Genomic DNA, 18,645 nt, shown 5'->3' on the forward strand with positions numbered 1-18,645 from the left:
TTAGTTTCATTTCTTTATTTTAAAGTCCACTGATCATCATCATCATCATCATCATCATCATCACAAAAAAACCCCATGGGAAATGCAACTAAAGAGAAAAAGTCCAACCAAGACCTAAGAACCCAGAGCTAGGAGCAGATGTGGGCCTGCGTGGCACGGCGCCGGCGCACGCACGGGAGGAGACGACCCCGCACGCCGCAGTTGTGTGGCCAGAGCTGGGGTCCTTTATGTCAACCTCTGGACGATGACAGCGTTGAGCAGGTTGGCTTCCTTCAGGGTCTGGTTCTCATCAGTCAGCTCTTTATTGGGGAAGGTGGTCATGAGGACGAAACTGGTGGCCGCCATGGCTGGCCGAGCATCTACTATGAAGAGCCGGATGTCACGGATCCTGGGCAAAGGGATCAAACACATGGGTGATGCTGTTACTGCACAGCCAGGACAAGGGACTGCTCTGCCCACAGTGTGCAGCTCTGCATCTGTAGGGCTCTCACCACAGGCCACACCAGGCTACTCTGATTCAACCTGCTCCCATTTAGTGAAATAGCAGCAGCTGCTCTCTGGGCTACAGGTTCAGCTCAGTGATCTCTATGTTGTCAGGGGTTTATCTGAAACTGAAAGCCTCCAGACCCTTTGCTATGAACAATTAACAAACTGACACTTTCTGAGCTTGTCACACACAGCAGAACCCAGAGGATTTCAACTCCTGTGAGCAGCCACACAGTGACACAGGATCCATTTCCAGAACTCAGTCACAGGCAGAGGTTTTTGTAACATTTTGCCCTGAGCTTGACCCTGATAGAAACTGGAGGAATGAGTATAAATTACAAGATCGGGAAGGTGAGAAGGATTTAAAGAGATTTTGAGTGAAGCAGAGGCATACCTGAGTCAACTTTGCTTGTCTAAAGAACAGAACTGTGGTAAGAGCATCCCTTGGTGCTCCATTCAGCACAGGGAATAGCCTCATAGAAAAGACTAAATTGAGTCAGAGTAACTGAACCAGGTTCCTAATTATCTGCCAGTTTCCAAAGCCTTTAGAAGAGAATCAGTTTTTTACAGGCAACATCAAGGAAAGTTCTGCTGGTAACACTTATGCTCCCAGGTGTCATGTCACTGGCTGTAATCTATCCCAGTTTGGGAAGTAAATCCTACCCAACAGTTAGCAACTGTCTTAAAAACACCACAACTTTATTCCCTTTCACTTGTATAGAAGGACGCCCAGAGCTCCTTCTGGCAGGCTGTCCAGGATTTTAGCACTTGCTCCCTGCCTTGCAGGGCCATCTACGCCTGGCTTGTGTTCCCTGCTGTGCTCGTACCTGTGACTGTGGTTGAACTTCTGGACCAGGCGCCCGCCGTCCGCGAGCCGGATCTGGATGTTGGTGATGGGCTCTGACTCATCGATCACGATGGCAGAACTGGCTTTGGCCTCGTTCTCTGCCTGCTGGGCTGGAGAGCTGGTGCCCATCACCTGGGGCGCGGTGCTGCCAACAGGGAGACGCAAGGTGAGCTGTTAGAAACCAAACTCACCTGGCCACAGGGTACCAGATCAGGCAGCAAGTTCACTGTCTGCCAGGCCCAACTACCAGGGCTCCTCCACAAGCAAGCTGCAAGTCAGAATTCTGGAGTCAGCCAAGCAGGAACTTGTCTAGAAGTTCAACTCTACCATCCCCTTTGGTGCCACACGTCCTCACATCCACAAGCTAACAGGGGAAGTGTGAATTGGAAACACTGCTCCAATGCAACACACCATGGAGGTTGCAAAGCAGGGATCTGGCTCCTGGCAGGGAGAGGCTGGGCCACCTCACAGTACACGTCAGTGAGCCTTGTTTCCTTAGAGGAACACCTCCCATCCCACAGGCACCCAGTGCCTTTATTTCAGAAGGATGAATCAGAAGGCTCCACCTTGCAAGGCTTGAGTGACTCTCACATTACACGTAGTAGACCAGTGTCACCATTTTCTCACCTGCCCAGCTTCTGTCCTTCTCCAGTAAAAGCTCTGAAGACACTTTTAGGTTTCACATATTCCTCATCACGGTGATCTTCCATGTCCAGGTTCACCTGTCCGCCCCGTGCTAACCTGCGCAGCTCAGCTGGGACTTCCCTGCAAAGAGAGTGTTCTAAGGCAGCTGCCTGAGGCAGCAAGGCAGGACTCTGTGGACAAAAAGCCCAAGATCTGTGGAATTTCAGGAATCACAGAGAGCCTTTGCTTAACTGACAGGGCAGATGCACACCTCCCCACTGACAGACACAAATTAAATTTTACTTATCCTGGGCCCTCACCTGCCGTGACACAATGCATCAGAAATTCTCAACACAAATATCAACATGTTTGTTTACTTCAACTCTCAAGGCCCCACATAAACCAAACCCACTCCCTGTTTACTTGAACCAAATGTTCCATATTAAGAGTAACTAATTTCTTGCAAGAAAGCTCAGGTGAAATGTGCCATGGATTCAGAAGCCTGGATTCCACAAACACTCATGTTTCAGGGAACAGCTGTCCCTTTTCTCCCCTCTCATTACGTACCCTCTGCGAATATCATCGAGGAACTGGGCATTGGACGGATCCTGGTAGCTCCTCAGCTCTCCACTATCCAGACTAAATCCACTCTTCCAGAGCTTCAGTACAACATGCACCTGCAGCAGCCCCAAAAGAACAATCAGCCTCACTGAGCTTCTTGGTGACAACAAAAACTGAAGCAAAGTGAAAAGTTTCAGATGGGCAGAGGAGCTCCAAGGTGCAAAAACATTCCAGCAGGTTTCTCTGAGCTAAGGGAAAAACCCAAAGCACTGGCTTTTATGTAATGCTCAGGTGTCAATTCCTAGAAGGTGGCACCACGGTCCCCTTTTGGATCAATATGGCTGAAAAGCTAGGAATGTGCTGGGTGAGGAGCCTAAACCAGACTCCCACCACAGCCACGACCTTGTCTGGTCACAAACCAAGCACAAGGGAATCTTGAACTGATGCTGTCAGCTCCCATCTATGGATATATATTGGATGTATATAATAATGGATAAAGAAGAGTTGATTTCCCAATGCTCTTTGCACACTATTTTTCCTGATCTGCACTTCTAAGAAAAGCTCAGATTCTTAATTAAAAGATCACCAGAAAACTGCTTACCCAAGACCTAATCATCTATTATTCTCTACTTGGAAATCCCACAGGAAGCAGGATTTACCATATTTCTGTCCTTGTGAATTTCTATGAAGCTTTGTATCTCTCGGGGCTGGCAAGCTCAGTAGCTGGAGCAGAGAAATCCCTGGAGTGACAGCTACAAACCCAAGCAGAGATACTCACATCCTGAGAAGAGCTCGGTCTCCTCTCTCCTGCCACATAAGCTGACTCCTCCTCTGGAGTAGCCCCAAGGCGATACCCTCCCCCTGCAAAAGGCTGTGAGAGAGAAGCAGGCACAGGGTTACAGAACCACACAGACCCAAAGAGCTGCTTCCCTGTTCCCACCACCCCTGTGGGTGAACAGGGACTTCATGGCATCAGCAACATCTCCTGCCCTGCAGGCAGTGACAGCTTCAGCAAGTCAATAAATGTGGCACAACAGAACAGCTTTTCTTGCTGTGACACACAAAATGGAGCTGCACTAAGAGAGGAGTCCAGACTTAGCTGCTGAGGTAATTCCAGGACTCCTCAGTACCAAAGAGCTGGCAAGGTGGAACCTTAACTGAACCAGGGAACAGAAGGAAGAACTCCTCCCTCCTCACCTTTGGCTTGCTTGTCTCGCCACCGCTCTTGGCCGTCCGATCGACGGCGACGGCGCCGTGCTCCTTGGCTCCCTTGAACAGATCCTCCACCAGCTCGTTGGGACTCTTCTTCCTCGGAGGACCCACGATCTGCTGCCCACTCCTCTCTGAGCCACCGGCATAAAACCTGACAGAAAGCACCCAGCTCCTGGTCAGCCCTGCCTGCTGCCTCAGCAGGAGCCTCGGGCTGGATCAGGGCTCACTTGTTGGTGCATCTCAGGGAAACCCCCTGGATCTGCAAACACTGCCTACCACCAGCCATGTGCTTGCTCAGCTAGCTCCTGTGCTGCAAAGACTTCCTTCCTGTCAATTCCTGTAAATCACCCATGGATCAATAGCAATAAAGTGGTAACAATGCTCAGAGCTGGGAGGAGGAACAGCCCAGAGGGACAAGCCCAGTTTTAAACACCAGTACCAGCTCGATTACCCAGCTGAGCAAAGCTTCCAGCAAATCTCTGACCTGCCAGAGCAACATCCAGCTGGAATTCTGAGGGAAGGCACACGTTGATGCCACACAAAGGATGGATCTCAACTGGAAGCAATGGATGCACAGTCAGTGAAGTGCAATTAAGCACTTCTGCAAGATTGGGTTTATTAGCTTCCAGATGGCTTGGAACACACAGAGTGAGCTCCCAGCTGCCTGCAGACCATGGCCCATCCAGGCTGAGCCACCCCTTCAGATACATCAGTTCCATTCCATTTACCTTGCCTGTCAACCTTAAGGGTATTTAACTACTTAGAGCTGACAGTGTAGGAGACTCTCCTACTAATATTCCATGGTCCCCCTGGAAAGGGTCCCTACTTTTTTATTTCTGACTCCATACTCCATTACTTTACCCTTAAGCGACACTTAAAAAAAGAACACAAAACCAAAACCCCCACCAAAATAAACCCCCAAAACCCCAAGCAGTAAGAAAACCAATCCCTGCATAATTTCCACATTTCCTGTGGACACAAATTAAGATCTGGGCTGTTTTCCATTCTCAAACCAGGCCTTCCACATCCCACTTTAGGCTTTCTCTGAGTGCTGAGAGATGGTGCTTACACAGCTGAGCACCAGGCTTTGCACTGACAACAAACCTGCCCTGTCAAACCTCAAATGTTTCATAACAGGAACTTCATATCCATGTAAACCTGTTTTTTTCAAAGAAGCTGTACACAAGCAGCAAGTTCTCCCAGAAGGGATAAACACCCAGCATTGGAGTCTTCAGCTGCAAACTCACCGCTGTCCCTCCTCCTCTTCATCATCCTCCTCCTGAGCATGCACAAGGTCTCTGAACGAGGTTACTCGGTGGTCACTGCAAAAATCCAGCAAGAAGGATGTCAGCCTCCAGACACATTCCCAGCTGGAACATTCCACACTGCAACAGGCTCCTTCTGCAAGGTGGGCTCTGTTCACCAGCACCTGACCCGAGAGAACTTTCCCTTAGTGACAAAGACAGCAGCTCCTCTTTGGGACTGGACAGCATTCCTTTACTGCAAAGGGATTTGGTAAGGTAAAATTCTTTTTTTTTTTTGTAAAATGCTCAGCTTGATCAGCTCAGGTGTCACACAAAATGAGAAAATATTCTACCTAAACACAGAGCTACTCCTCCTGAAAATTAACACAGTGCTTTAGAGAGTGTGTGTGCTTTGGCAGCTTTCCAGTATGGAGCTGAAGCTGCCTCCTCACCTGGCTCCAGTGCCTCTGGATATGGAGCTGGGCGTGGGCTGGGGAAGGGTCAGGATGTCCTCGTCACCCCCATCCTCATAGAAACTGGCAAGCGCAATCTGGAAAGGAAAACCACCAAAGCTCCTCAGGAAAAACACACACAAACAACCCAGCTGAAGCATCTGTCACGCTGGACCTCCTGAGAGACATGACACTAAAGACACTTCATGTCATTCCCCCTGTTGCAGGTCCTGGCAGAGACGAGGCCTCAGCAGGTTTGCTATTTGGCTGTGTCATGGCAGGACACTCAGTGCTGCAGGGATGTCACCCTCCCTGTCAGGGAATGTCAGGGCCCTTCTTCTGCAGCACTTACACGGGAGTTATGCCAAAATTAGTGCTGTGAAACAGCAGCTTTTGTGCCATCATGAGCAGACTCAAAATTTAACACAGCCAGTTTGAGGAGGAGCAGGGACAGGAGCAGGTCAGAATGGTGGCTGACTCCCCCTCAGATTGTTTGCTGGCAGCACCAACAGCTCAGCACTGACAGCCTCACCCGCATTCCAGGAAAACCTACAGAACCCCGGCAAACCCCGGGCCCACCATCCCTCACCTCGCGCTACAAAGTGAACGACAGAACCAGGAGGGGCCTCAGTCTCAGCCAGCCCACGGCACCGCCGCCAGGGCTGAGCGCGGCGACGGACGGGGGCGAGGCCTGAGCCTGCGGGACACCGACCTCCGGCCCAGCGCTGCCCCCCGTCAGCGCCACGGCCTCCTGAGCCGCGGCCCCGCCGATCCCCGCGCCGGGCCGAGGAGGGCAGAGGGCAGCGGCAAAGGTACCTGGAGGTCCCAGCCGGCGGACTCGAGGAAGAACCGCGCTCGCTCCTCCTCGGCGCCGGTCACGGCCACGAACTCCCTCAACGCCTCCTCCCTGTCGGCCATCTTGCCGTGGTGCAGCGCCCAAACCCCGCCGGGCCGCCCCGCACCGCCCCCGCGTGCGCCGCCAAACCCGCCCGGCCGGAAACACCCGGGGCGACGCGCGGCGCCCGGCCCGCAAACAGCGGCCCCTGCCGGTCAGGAGGAGGCACTGCACCGCAACCGGCCCCGGAGCGAGCACCGGGCACCGGCACCGGGCACGGGGCACAGGGTACAGGGCACCGGGCATGGGGTACCGAGCACCGGGCACTGGAGATGGGGTACAGAGCAGCGGGCAGGGGGACCCGAGCACTTGGCTCTGGGATGGGCAGCACTGAGCACTAGAGCGGGCAGCACCGAGCACCGGGCACTGTGTGTGCAGCACTGAGCTCTGGGACGGGCAGCCGCGAGCCCCGGTGTGCAGCACAGAGCCCCGGGATGGGCAGTGCCAAGCCCCGGAGCAGGGCGGGTTTATGGCCACGGGCGGGGCCGGGACTGGCGGCGCGGAGCAGCCCACGGCAGCCTGTACATGCTGGCTCGTTTATTTCCAGGTTCACAAATCACTGCTGGCAGTGGCCAAGCCCTGGGACCCAGCTGCAGGAGCCGGGGACTGAGGTGGAGCAGGGTAGGGCAACATCTGCGATGCTTTTCTCTTCATGCGCTTGAAGAGGAAGAAGAGGAGCCCCCCGATGATCCCCTTCTCCAGCAGGACACCCATCCACAGGAGGAGAAGGCTGGACAGAAAGTTCGCACCTGCAGAGGGGAGAGGGGATGTGAGCAACCAGGGCTCGGGGAGAGGCATCCCAACCCCCTGCAGGGAGCCTTTCCTGGGACTGCCAGCTTCCTCAGGGGGTGACACCAGACAGACTGTCAGGCACCCCATCCCAGCAGCTCTGATGCACCTTTATCCATCTGGAACCCACCCTGGGCCGGGTCAGAGATCCACAGGACGGTTGAATAGTTGGCAGGGGCCTGGGCATCATGCACCACCGTGCAGGTGATCGTGGCCCCGTTTTTCTCCTCCGTTGCTTGCACCTCCACCCGGCTTCTCAGCTCAAATAAGCCCTGGGGCAGCTCCAGTGGCTGTGAGAGGTTCTGCCCCTTTATCTCAATCCCATTCTCCAGCCAGGAAACAGACACTTGAGCTGGGTAAAACTCCTTCACGAGGCAGATGAAGGCCACGGTCTTGTTCACCTCAACGGGGCTCGGCTCAGCGCGCACTTCAACGCTGGGGGGAACTGAGAAGAGAGGCAGAGCTCGGTGTTTGCTGTGCCCGGCTCTGCTGCCCACAGGGCGCCCTGTCCTCCTCCCAGGGACCCCAGCCCCACAGAGCAGGACCCCCATGCGAGCCCCCAGCCCTCACCTCGCAGGACCCTGCTGAGCTGGAAGCTCCCTCGCAGCGGGGCCGGCAGCGTGGAGTGCGCCACCTCACAGGTGAGCTGCGAGCGGGCATCGTCCTTCTGCAGGGTCACCTTCACTGTGCTGGACATGTTGTAGGTTTTCATCTTCCACTCAGTGATCTGGGGTGGCTGAGCCGCCATGGGGTTGTTGTTCTTGAACCATTTCACCTCAATCTTATCAGGAAGGAACCCTCCAGTCGTGCAGGTGAAAGGCACCGACTCCTCCGGCCTCGCTCTCTGCTCAGGCCCAGACACGAGCGGGGGGCTGGGTTTGGCTGTGGGGACAAGCACGGGGCCATCAGACCCAGGCCCTGCCCCCTGCCCAGCCCTGGGCCTGCCTGGAGCAGAGTCTCACACAAGGGCATGGGGATGGCCCATGGCATCCTCTCCTGGACCAGCCCGAGCCCCTTCCCCATCCCTGCTCCACCTGAGCAGAGCCCGCTGGGTGGTTCCCATCAGGAGCTGCTCCAGGAGCCCCACTCACCTTGCACAGACACCTCAGTACCATTGCCACGCTTAAACAGCTCATCAACACCAGTGATCCCCTTGACAAACTTCACACAGTAGTAGGTGCCCATGTCCTCAGGCTGGACATTGCTGATGCGGATGGTGAAGTCTGTGTCAGACCCAGGCGCTGCCAGCGTCACACGGGAGGAGGGATCCACATTATAGGGGTCATAGACAGTCTTGTTCCCACTGCCCCAGCCCTTCAGCCACATCACAGGACCTGGTCCAGCAATTCCAGATGTGATGCAGTTCAGGGTTAGTGTCTCCCCCACTGCCACTGCCACCTTGGGCTGGGGCTGCTGCAGAGTGAAGTCCTGACCCGCCTGGGCACTCACACCTGGTCACAGAAACAGAAAGTTCTGGAATTGACAATGGGCCCCAGGGCCGTGGAACAGCAAAAGGCATCATCAGATCCCCTGAGCCTGGAGCAGGGGACAGAGAGACATTCCTGTCCCTTGTCCCGCAGGCTGCTGGGGGCTGCAGGATGAGGAAAGCCCAGACTCTTGCTGGGTAAACTGAATTTCATCTGGAGATAGAAGCAAGCTGGAAGGGAGGCAGTGAGAGGAGATCCCTGGGTACCCATGGGCACAGGGAAGCACTGCCAGGCCTGCAGGGTGGGAAAGGTGGAAATGTGATGGGGCTGTGCAGGGCCCACTTACCCGGCTCTCTGCAGAGCTGGAGCAGCATCAGGCACATGAGAGGCAGTTCCTGTGCCACCAGAACCATGGGTATTCCACACCTTGCCAGGCTTTGCTCAGCTGGCTTCGGCTCCCTTGGACTCTGCTGCACTGGGCTCAGCTGACTCAGCTGGGCTGGGCTTATCTTAGCAGGGTGCTGGTCTCTTACCCAGCAAAGGGGAAGGAAAAGAGCCACCATCAGCCCAGTTCCTCCATGCAATTACGTCCCATTTGCTTCTCGAGGCCTACATCATCTCCTGTCACAACGCTGGTCCATAATGGCAATGTCCACCCCATTTTCCACTCGGATGTGTGCCACAGCCAGAGCCATGGGCACAGGCAGCAAGAGGGAGCCCGGATCCAGCAGGCTCCCCCACACACAGCCAGCCTGGAGTGCCAAGGGGACACCCAGCCCTTCCCAGCAGGATCAGGGTGCGGGATGGGCTCTCCCATGGGTCGGTGGTGCACAGCAGTGTCCGGGATACACCGAGCGTCCCACATCCCGAAGCCCTCTGCTCCTGCCCCTCACCGAACCGGGGAGGACGCAAAGCCACCCCCTGTCCCGAGCCCGGAGCAGCCGCTCGGTGCCGGGTGGCCCGGGGGTGATGCCCGGAGGGTCCGGGCAGGGTGATGCCCGCCGGGGGTGATGCCCGGAGGGTCCGGGCAGGGTGATGCCTGCCGGGGGTGATGCTCGGCTGCTCTGCCGGCTGTCGCCCGCCCCGGGCAGACACCAAAGCGTTAACCACCCGCTCGCCTCAATTTCCTGTCGCGCTTCCCCTTTTCCTTCCCAAAGTTTGGGCAGAGCCCATGGCCGCGGCAGCAGCTCCGCTCCTGTCTGGGCAGCGAAGCCCCGTCCAGCGGCGGCTCCGGGGTGAGTTGGAAGTGGGGCCCCCCCAGAGCTCCCCGGAGCTCCCCTGCCCCATAAACACGAGTGGGCGGCAAAGATAACCAGCGGGCGGGGCGGAGGGTGGTCCTTCCCCAGCACTTTTGGGGTCAAACCGTGCCCAAACCGTGCTGGCAGAGCACCCCCAGCCCCGGCGATGGGCACAGCTGGGTTGAGCCCTGCCGAGCCGCTGCCATACGTGTGGGGACTGTGAGCAGGAGAGGTTTGGGGATCGGATGGGGTTTTGGGGAGCAGGAGGGATTTTGGGACAAGAGGGGGTCGGGGGGCTGTTCCGGGGTCCAGGGCTGCACATCCTTCCTGGAACACTGGTTCCTGGCTGTGAAGCCCAGTTCCTTGCAGAGTGATCCTGGCTGGTGTGGAGCAGAGCCAGGGTGTTAATGTTTAACAGCACTCAGGAATTTTTCCTGTCAGGAGTTCCCCTTGGCTCCCTCTGCACCTCTCTGGCCCCCAGGCAGCTGCAGCGCTCCCTGCAAATGACAGAACAGGATGCAGGTTTATCAAATCATGGAATCGCAGAACTGTTTGGGTTGCAAAAGCCCTCTGAAATCCTCGAGTCCAACCGTTAACCCAGCTCTGCCAAGGTCACCAAGTGCCACATCTACATGTCATTTAAAGCCCTCCAGGGGTGGTGACTCCACCACTGCCCTGGGCAGCCTGCTCTTTTTTCAGATTTGTCCCTTGTTAATTTTGAACCGGTTTTTGAAGGGTTTCCTCCCTCCCAGTGCCTGCATGTTGTCTCTGCCACAGCCCAGGATATCTCTCAGCTGCAAATTGGGGGATACTGGGACTTCTCTGCCTGTGAGGGTGCCCTTGCCTCGCCCCATCGCTCATCCCTGAACCCTCCTGTCTCTGTGCCCAGGTGTGGATGCCCAGGCAGGTCAAGACTTCACTCTGCAGCAGCCCCAGCCCAAGGTGTCAGTGGGGGAGACGCTAACCCTGAACTGCATCCCCCCCATGCCCTGTGTACCCCCCAAAACCTGTTCCTCCCCTCTACCCCCCCCCAAACCCCTGAGACCCCCCTCAGGTGTCTGAACTCTCTCCAAACATGTGAATCCCCTTTGTCGTCCTGCGGTCTCCCCCGAGTCTTAGGCTCCCTCTGAGCCCCTGGGTCACCCCAAACCCCCATGTCTCCATTCTGAACCCCGAGGTCCAACCTGGGGAACCCCCAGGCTCCCTCCAAACTTGTGGAGGTCCGCCCCTTAGTCTTGGGTCCCCCCATCGCGCCCGCTCCCCCCAAGCCTGTGGGTCCCCCCGCACCCCTCGGAGCTGACCCGCTGCCCCCCAGAGCGGTTCCTGGCGCCGGGCGCCCCCTCGCTGTCGCTGCTGCCGTTCGGCTGCGGGGCGCGGTCGTGCCCGGGGGAGGGGCTGGCGCGGGCCGAGCTCCTCGTGTTCCCTGAGCTGATCCTGCGGGAATTCCGTCTGGAGCCGGGCCCGGAGGGACTGCCGGGGCTGAGGGGCTCGCCGGGCACGGTGCTGCGCTGCCCCTCCTTTCGCCTGCGTATGGTGCCCTGCCAGCCCCCGGCCTTACACTGACCCTGGCCTGACTCCACTTGACCACTTTATTACTTTTCTGAACACACTGTGACTCATCTGAAGTTTTTTTGACCCTTCTTGAATACACCTGACTTCACCTGACCCTGTGTGACACTGCCTGAACCTTGCTGACTGTGACCCCCTGACTGACCCCACCTGACCTCGGCCTCACCCCTGCCAACCCTATGCCTCACTTTGACAACGGCTATGACCCCACCTGTGACCCTACCTAACCCCATCTGACTCTGCTTGAACCCTGCGTGACTCCATCCCAACTCACCTGACACCTGACCACCTGATCCCTGGGTGCCCCCATTCAACACCCCAGATGCCTGGGTCCCCCCCGGATGCCAGGGTCAACGCACTGTGAGAGGGCCGCATTTACCTCCTCCTAATAAAATTTGTACTTTTGACCCCGCAAGTCCCGGCTCTTCCTGGGACCCCCTAAACCTCTGGACGCCCGAAGCCCAGCTTTGCCCCCACCCTGACCGGCCACTCTCGGCACCCGCCACAGCCGCAGCCCTCGGACAGCATCCGAAGATAGCGGTCTGGCTGATTTGCACTTCCCCGCTCCGCAGAGCCCTCCCCGGAGAGGCTGCGGTCCGGGTTGGGCTCGCCGCCCTGCGAGACGCGGCGGGTCTGTGCGGGGCGCTGCGTTCTGCTGATCTGCCTGGCAACAGGCGACTCGAAGCACGAAGCGCTCTGATTGGCCGAGGCCTGGCGTGCCTGGCAACCGATTGGCTTAGAGCTGTTGGGGGCGGGAGGGGAAGTAGAGCGCCGTCCCCAGAGCGAGGGACTGGAGGAGCGGGCGCTGCAGGGTGGGGTGCCCACCCCGAACATAGCGAGGGAGCGGGAGGCCAGGAGCGCTCCCCCGACGCAAAAACACGAGGGAGAGAACAGCGAGGAGGGGCAGGGAGGGGACGAGACCGCCCGCGCCCCCCGAGTCATGTGTCGAAATGGGGGCAACGGCAAGGGAGGGGTAGGCAAGGCAAGGGAACGGAAGGGTTGGTCGGTGAGGAAAGGCAAAGGAGGGAGAGGCAATTCAAGAGGGCAGCAATACAAGGCAAGGCAAGCGTGGGGTAGGTAAGGCAAAGAAAGGAAGGGTACGAAACGCTATGCAAGGGAGGGTTAAACAAGGCAAAGCAACAGAAGGGGAAGGCAAGATGACGGAAGGGAGGGCTGGTAAAGGCAACACGAGGAAAGGGAGGGGCAGGCAAGGGTTCCAGGCAGGGCAAGGGGAGGCAGTGGAAGCCAAGATAATGAAAGGAAATGAAATGGAGGGGTAGGCCAGGTAGGGCAGTGCAAGGCAACGGAGGGGTTGTTACCTGAACTATCCAGCTGCAGGATAAATGTTCAAAATAAACATTGGACCCTTAAGGGAAGAGTCTGCAGGGTGCCGCACCTGTCCCGGGCCCCCCCGGCCCGCGGGTGCTGCCCGCAGCTCCCGCTCCATCATCCCCACAGCCCCCGCGCTCCCCCCCGCCCCGGTGACATAACTCAGGTTTCCCACAGGGTCTGCGTGATTTGCGGAAAAAACTCCACAACTAGTAAAAGTCGTGAAGAGGGTATGTATCTTTATTCAGCGTCGGACGCATGCAGGATAGCTCCTTAAAGAACATGCGTGCAATCCAAGAGTCCAAACTCCCCTTTGTCCCCCAGCCTATTGCATATGCATTAAGTTTCGCAATAGGCTCATGCATATTCATCGCATTACAATTAGTTCATATCAGTCCTTGAGCAGAGAGCTCGCTGTTTGTCCGTTGTCTCCTGCAGCCTCAGTTTTGGCTTGCTTCTTGTTTCGAGGTCCAAGGGGCCCCTCTTATCTTCCTCTAGCTTGGAAGCTCACGTTCTTTTCACCTTGTTTGAGTCAATCTTGAGAGCTACAGGCTTTTTTGAACACAGCAAATTTAACAGACTAAACAAGTTAAACAATGCAAAACAGCACATCCCACCTAAATCTGAAGTTGATTTCTAACCCAAGTTAATTCCTAACCCCATGTCTCATTCGACAGGAGATGAGGGATTTTTAGGGATTTTTTTTTTTAGGACTATTGAGGGTAATTTTAGGACTTTTTATGAGTAGGGTATCTTTAGGGCTTTTGAGGGAATTCTAAGGTATTTTTTGGGGTAGATTTTTTAGAATTTTAATGAGTTTTGGGGTAGAAGGAAAGGCAAGTCTGGCACCCCATTGTTTAAGGGGCAGCCGAAGGGCTCTGTAGGGAAGGGAACTCCCCACAGGACCTTTTTTCACCTCATCCCCCACTCCAAGGTCTAGCAGCCCCCTGTGTGACCAGCTGCTTTCAGAGGGTTACCTGGGTACACACGCACAGGGAGCTGCTAGTCCAGAGGGTATCCCAGGTATCCCTCCAGGAGCTATGGTTGGAGCATCCAGCAGGGACTAGGGAGCAGCCAGGCCAACCTGGGCACGGAGCATGACTTCGAGAAAATGCCAAGGGAAGAACCCTCTTGCCTAGGGGCAGCACCTGAGCAGGCCAGGCAGCATGTACTACTGCTGTACTACTTAGTAATTACCAAGGAATAATTATGTAAGTTAACAGCAAATTACCCAATTTATCTAGCTATGCTACCTAAACACAAAGCTTTATGTCTAACCAGTTTTCTGTTCTTCTGATCCAAGTAGTTGTTGCAAAAAAGAAAGCGCTGTTATTTTTCTGAAGAGTTTTCTTCCATAACGAGCCCTTTACTCCCCTTGAATTTGAGTCAGAGGAGCCAAACAGCTGCAGCTGCTCTGAGGGCTTTTATACCCGGTGGGATTTGCCCCCCCCCCCCCCTCCCTTTTTCCTGGGCATCATGGGAACGAGAGGCGGGCACCATCAGGGGTATATCAACCCCAGCTTTTGCTGAGGGGCTTAATTTCCCCTCTGGGATAAGAGCTCTCCTTTCAGTGAAGAGGCTCTTTCAGATTATCTCAGCTTGTTTTCAGCAGCTGTTTCTGGGTATCTCAAGCAACAGAGGCCTTGAAGACACTGTGAAGAAAGCAGCAAGGAATACAGGGAGTATTTAAGTTCATGGTTTTGGGTTTTGTGTTTAGGGGTGGTAAAGCGTATTTGCAATTTCTGGTTTTGTTTTGTTTTTTTTAGGAGCAGTGCCGGCAGGAACTTCCCAGATGTCGAGGCTGCTTTCTTTCGCACCTGACACGGACCAGCACCCCCAGATGTCTGAGACACAAGTAGAGGGCTACGACCCACAGAGGGGATGAAAGCGGGGCGCAGGGTAGGGACCCACCGGGAGGGATTTTTGAGTCCGCTTTGGGGATGGGGGTGTCCATGAAGCGGCCCCTTAGGCCACGTGAAAGGAAAGCCTCACTTTTGATGACAGAACTGAGGTGCACAGGGGCCGAGCAGTCCTGGTGTGTATTGTGTCATTTGTCTATTGTGCATTCTGTGTGTTTGGATATGTCGAACACAACACAAAGAAGGACTGAGCTACTAAGGGATCATACTTAGAGCAGCAGTGGTGGGGTGGGAGGGAAGAAATATAGCAGATAAATTTAACACCATTTAGGAGGGTTTATACACAATGTTTTCATTGCAAGCAGCATTTAGAAGTGACAATTTAGTGATTTATCATATCCCAGCACACTCCTTCCCTGTCAAAGTGATAGGCAGAACCAGCAGAGCAGCTCTGAACACACTGTTCACTACAAGGCACCACCAACAAACCCAGAACAGCTCCACTCTTGGCCAACCCTGTCCCCTTGGGCCTTCTGAGAAGCTGGGATTTAGGAGACGGCCTTGCAGGGGAACAGTGTTTCAAATGTCAAAGAATTTAAAAATATACATGGCTATGAAAACTGATGGGACTGAAAGAATTGGAGAAGGTGTCTTAGCAGAGCATCTTTGGCCAGTGCAGCCAGATAACCCTCAGATATCATTACTGGAGGATCTGGGAGTGAAGCCCAGCAGGAGATGCTGCAACATGAACTCCTGCCCCACACGAGAGGTTCCCAGAGACCAAAAACTCTGTGCAGATCACACGGAACTGACCACGACACCTGCCTTGGGCCAAACCTGCTCTTCATTTTTCATGAGCCACACAGAAAAGTGGTGTATTTATGATCGCTTCTCTCACCAGACCTGGTTGCAATCAGCACTGGATCCCAAAACTGAAGGAGAAGCCTTGTGTAGACAATTCCTCCTTCAAGACTCAGCTCCAGTACCAGGCTTAAGACCTGGCATGCGCATGCATTTGGCAGGGAGTAGCAAATCAAGTGAAAGAACATTTCAGGGTTTTTTTCAGCTGATTGTTTAGGAATTTACTTGGAATAAGCTTCCTCCCCAAGAGGGATTTCAATTCTACACATGCAAAAAGAGGAGAAAACATTAATGCAGTTTGAGACACCTCCGTGCTGAGAGCAGTGGTTTTAAGGTTAAGGCCCTTGTATATCTGGGAGGGTGAAACCTCTGTGTTTCAACCCTCTGGGATCATCACTTGGGCTTCCTGTGCTTCTCAAGCTCTCAAAGTAAAATTGACCCACCAAGCTCATCTTTGTCTCAATCCTAATCCCTGCATCATCCTTCAGGTGTATTTCCTCACAATGAAATTGGAGTAGAAAATGCTTTAGGAGATGCTTTGCAGCCCCTTCTTCCCCAAAGGCCCAATCTTTTTTAATTAGGAATGCTCTTCAAGCACAAGGTTTGGATGCAGCCAGTGAGACTCACATTTCAGAAGGACCATCAATGGTCTCATAAAGACACAGCACTTTCAAGCAGGCTGCTGGGATTGAGGAGGATATTTGAAACCTGTTGACATGCAGTTCTAGCAGAAGTGCAAAATGAAATGTAATGTAGTAGAACTGGAAAATGAAATGCTGTTAGACAAGGCTGCTCCCCAAATTGGCTCTGCCTGGATCCACCTGCCCTGCAGCACAGCCTTCTCTCTTTCTCTTCACTGCTCAGCACCAACCCAAACCTGGCCTATTTCAATTCCTGTCAGACACAGAGCAGCTGATGGGCAGCAAATGCAGCCTTCCCAAAGTGGCTGCCCATGACCCGGCCTGCAGGGCAGAGCTCAGGGAGGAGGTGGCAGCTTCCTCAGTGGCTTTTCATGTCCTCTCTCTGCCATGCAGACACTGGCATGCATGGCACGGCTCTGTTTTGGCAGCCAGTCCCTTGGCAGGGCTGGGTGAGCACAGGCTGAGCACAGGGTGAACTCTCTCCTCCTTGCTGTGACGCATGGGCTGGCAGGGATGACACAGTGACCTCGGCCAGCCCATGCTGCCTGTGCCATCACCTGGCACTGATGTGTTTGATGAAAATCCTTTTGCTGGGATTTTTCTCCTGAGAAGCCTCAGAACAGAAATGGAACCAATAACAATCTGCTGGCTGTGGAGTGTGGGCTGGAGATGGTTTAGCAATAGGGGCATCTTGGATTAGTCTCCTGTGCATTGTTTCTACTTGATGACCAATCATGGTCCAGCTGTGTCAGGGCTGTGAGCAGTCCCAGGTTTTTATTATTCATTCCTTTCCAGCTTTCTGATGTCTCCTTGCTCTTTTAGTATAGTTCTAATATCTCATTTTCTTTTAATATAATAGAGATCATAAAATAATATTTCAGCCTTCTGAAAGGTGGAGTCAAGATTCTCGTCTCTTCCCTTGTCCTGGGGACCCTCAAACACCACCACAATCACCGGCTGAGCGGGTTTGTGCGAGCCCCTCAGTAACCCTCGTCCGGTCCCGAGTCGGCAGACACCGGGGGGGCAGCCCCAACGCGGCCGAGAGCGGGGAGACCTCTCTGTGTGTGCCCCGAGGGTGCTGAGGGCACCTGGGCTGGGGGGAGACACCCTCTGTGCCCTGAGGGTACTGAGGGCACCTGGGCTGGGGGGAGACACTCTCTGTGTGTGCCCCGAGGGTGCTGAGGGCACCTGGGCTGGGGGGAGACACTCTCTGTGCGTGCCCCGAGGGTGCTGAGGGCACCTGGGCTGGGGGGAGACACCCTCTGTGCCCTGAGGGTACTGAGGGCACCTGGGCTGGGGGGAGACACTCTCTGTGTGTGCCCCGAGGGTGCTGAGGGCACCTGGGCTGGCAGGGAGACACTCTCTGTGTGTGCCCCGAGGGTGCTGAGGGCACCTGGGCTGGGGGGAGACACCCTCTGTGCCCTGAGGGTGCTGAGGGCACCTGGGCTGGGGGGAGACACTCTCTGTGTGTGCCCCGAGGGTACTGAGGGCACCTGGGCTGGGGGGAGACACCCTCTGTGCCCTGAGGGTGCTGAGGGCACCTGGGCTGGGGGGAGACACTCTCTGTGCGTGCCCCGAGGGTGCTGAGGGCACCTGGGCTGGGGGGAGACACTCTCTGTGCGTGCCCCGAGGGTGCTGAGGGCACCTGGGCTGGGGGGAGACACTCTCTGTGTGTGCCCCGAGGTACTGAGGGCACCTGGGCTGGCAGGGAGACACTCTCTGTGTGTGCCCTGAGGGTACTGAGGGCACCTGGGCTGGCAGGGAGACACTCTCTGTGTGTGCCCCGAGGGTACTGAGGGCACCTGGGCTGGGGGGAGACACTCTCTGTGCCCTGAGGGTACTGAGGGCACCTGGGCTGGGCACCTTTGCAGCAGAAGAGACACCAGAGATATCGGTAGAAGAGAAAGGGCCGACTCTTAGCAGGGGTTAATCCAAGGTTTTATTAGGAGTCCCAAAGGAGCTCCTGCACCTCAGGGGCCTCCTGCCGAGAGCCCCAGGGAGATGTGCCAAGGTCACATTTAAAGGGAGGTGGAAACCAAAAGTAGAAAACATTTTACCAACCAATGAGTGACCCTAAGGGATGGATGCTGGGGGATAGACATATAGGACAGCGTATGGGGCAAGGCTTGGGGGGCTGACCCCTGGCCTCTGGCTGATCACTCGATGACTTGGACTGAAACTTCTGCATGGAGGGGATGGGAGGCTGAGTGATTGACAGAGAGCCAGGGTGGGGGTTTGGGGATGATCTCATCCCAGGAGAGGGATAACACAGGTAAAGGAAGGGGGGTACAGTTTGGGATGAACCATTTGGGAAAAATATGGGGATACAAAACAAAATTACTTCAAAGTATTACAAAGTATAAAAATGCACTACAGCAGGTTTGGGCAGCACCAAATAAAATGTAATAAAATGCTTTAAAAATAGAAAAATTAAAAATAAACATTAAATAAAATTAAAATAAGAAAATTAATTTAAAATAAATGAAAAACAAAATAAAAACTGTAAAGTGCCGTAAAAGTTCCATAAAAGGTAGTGCCGTAATGCAAGACCCTCAAACACCACCACAATCACCAGCTTGAGTTGGTCTGGGCAACACCAAATAAAATAAAA

The 18,645-nt window shown here is 54.9% G+C and overlaps 2 protein-coding genes across 2 annotated transcripts; both read right to left on the reverse strand.

Annotated features, from left to right (window-relative positions):
- On the reverse strand, nucleotides 1-6,402 carry NSFL1C (NSFL1 cofactor). Its single transcript, XM_054644331.2, has 9 exons — nucleotides 6,243-6,402; nucleotides 5,427-5,524; nucleotides 4,978-5,052; nucleotides 3,716-3,881; nucleotides 3,297-3,389; nucleotides 2,525-2,634; nucleotides 1,961-2,098; nucleotides 1,314-1,478; nucleotides 1-388 (listed from the first exon to the last, which is right to left on the reverse strand). Exons 1-9 carry the CDS (start codon nucleotides 6,342-6,344, stop codon nucleotides 226-228), a joined length of 1,110 nt encoding a protein of 369 aa, XP_054500306.2. The 5' UTR covers nucleotides 6,345-6,402; the 3' UTR covers nucleotides 1-225.
- A 453-nt stretch (nucleotides 6,403-6,855) lies between these two features.
- On the reverse strand, nucleotides 6,856-8,461 carry LOC129127772 (tyrosine-protein phosphatase non-receptor type substrate 1-like). The gene is made up of 4 exons (XM_077187481.1): nucleotides 8,202-8,461; nucleotides 7,681-7,992; nucleotides 7,241-7,555; nucleotides 6,856-7,070 (listed from the first exon to the last, which is right to left on the reverse strand). Exons 1-4 carry the CDS (start codon nucleotides 8,434-8,436, stop codon nucleotides 6,871-6,873), a joined length of 1,062 nt encoding a protein of 353 aa, XP_077043596.1. The 5' UTR covers nucleotides 8,437-8,461; the 3' UTR covers nucleotides 6,856-6,870.
- Nucleotides 8,462-18,645: the final 10,184 nt, after the last annotated feature.

Source organism: Agelaius phoeniceus, chromosome 17, assembly GCF_051311805.1.
Source record: "Agelaius phoeniceus isolate bAgePho1 chromosome 17, bAgePho1.hap1, whole genome shotgun sequence".
Lineage (NCBI taxonomy): Eukaryota > Metazoa > Chordata > Aves > Passeriformes > Icteridae > Agelaius > Agelaius phoeniceus.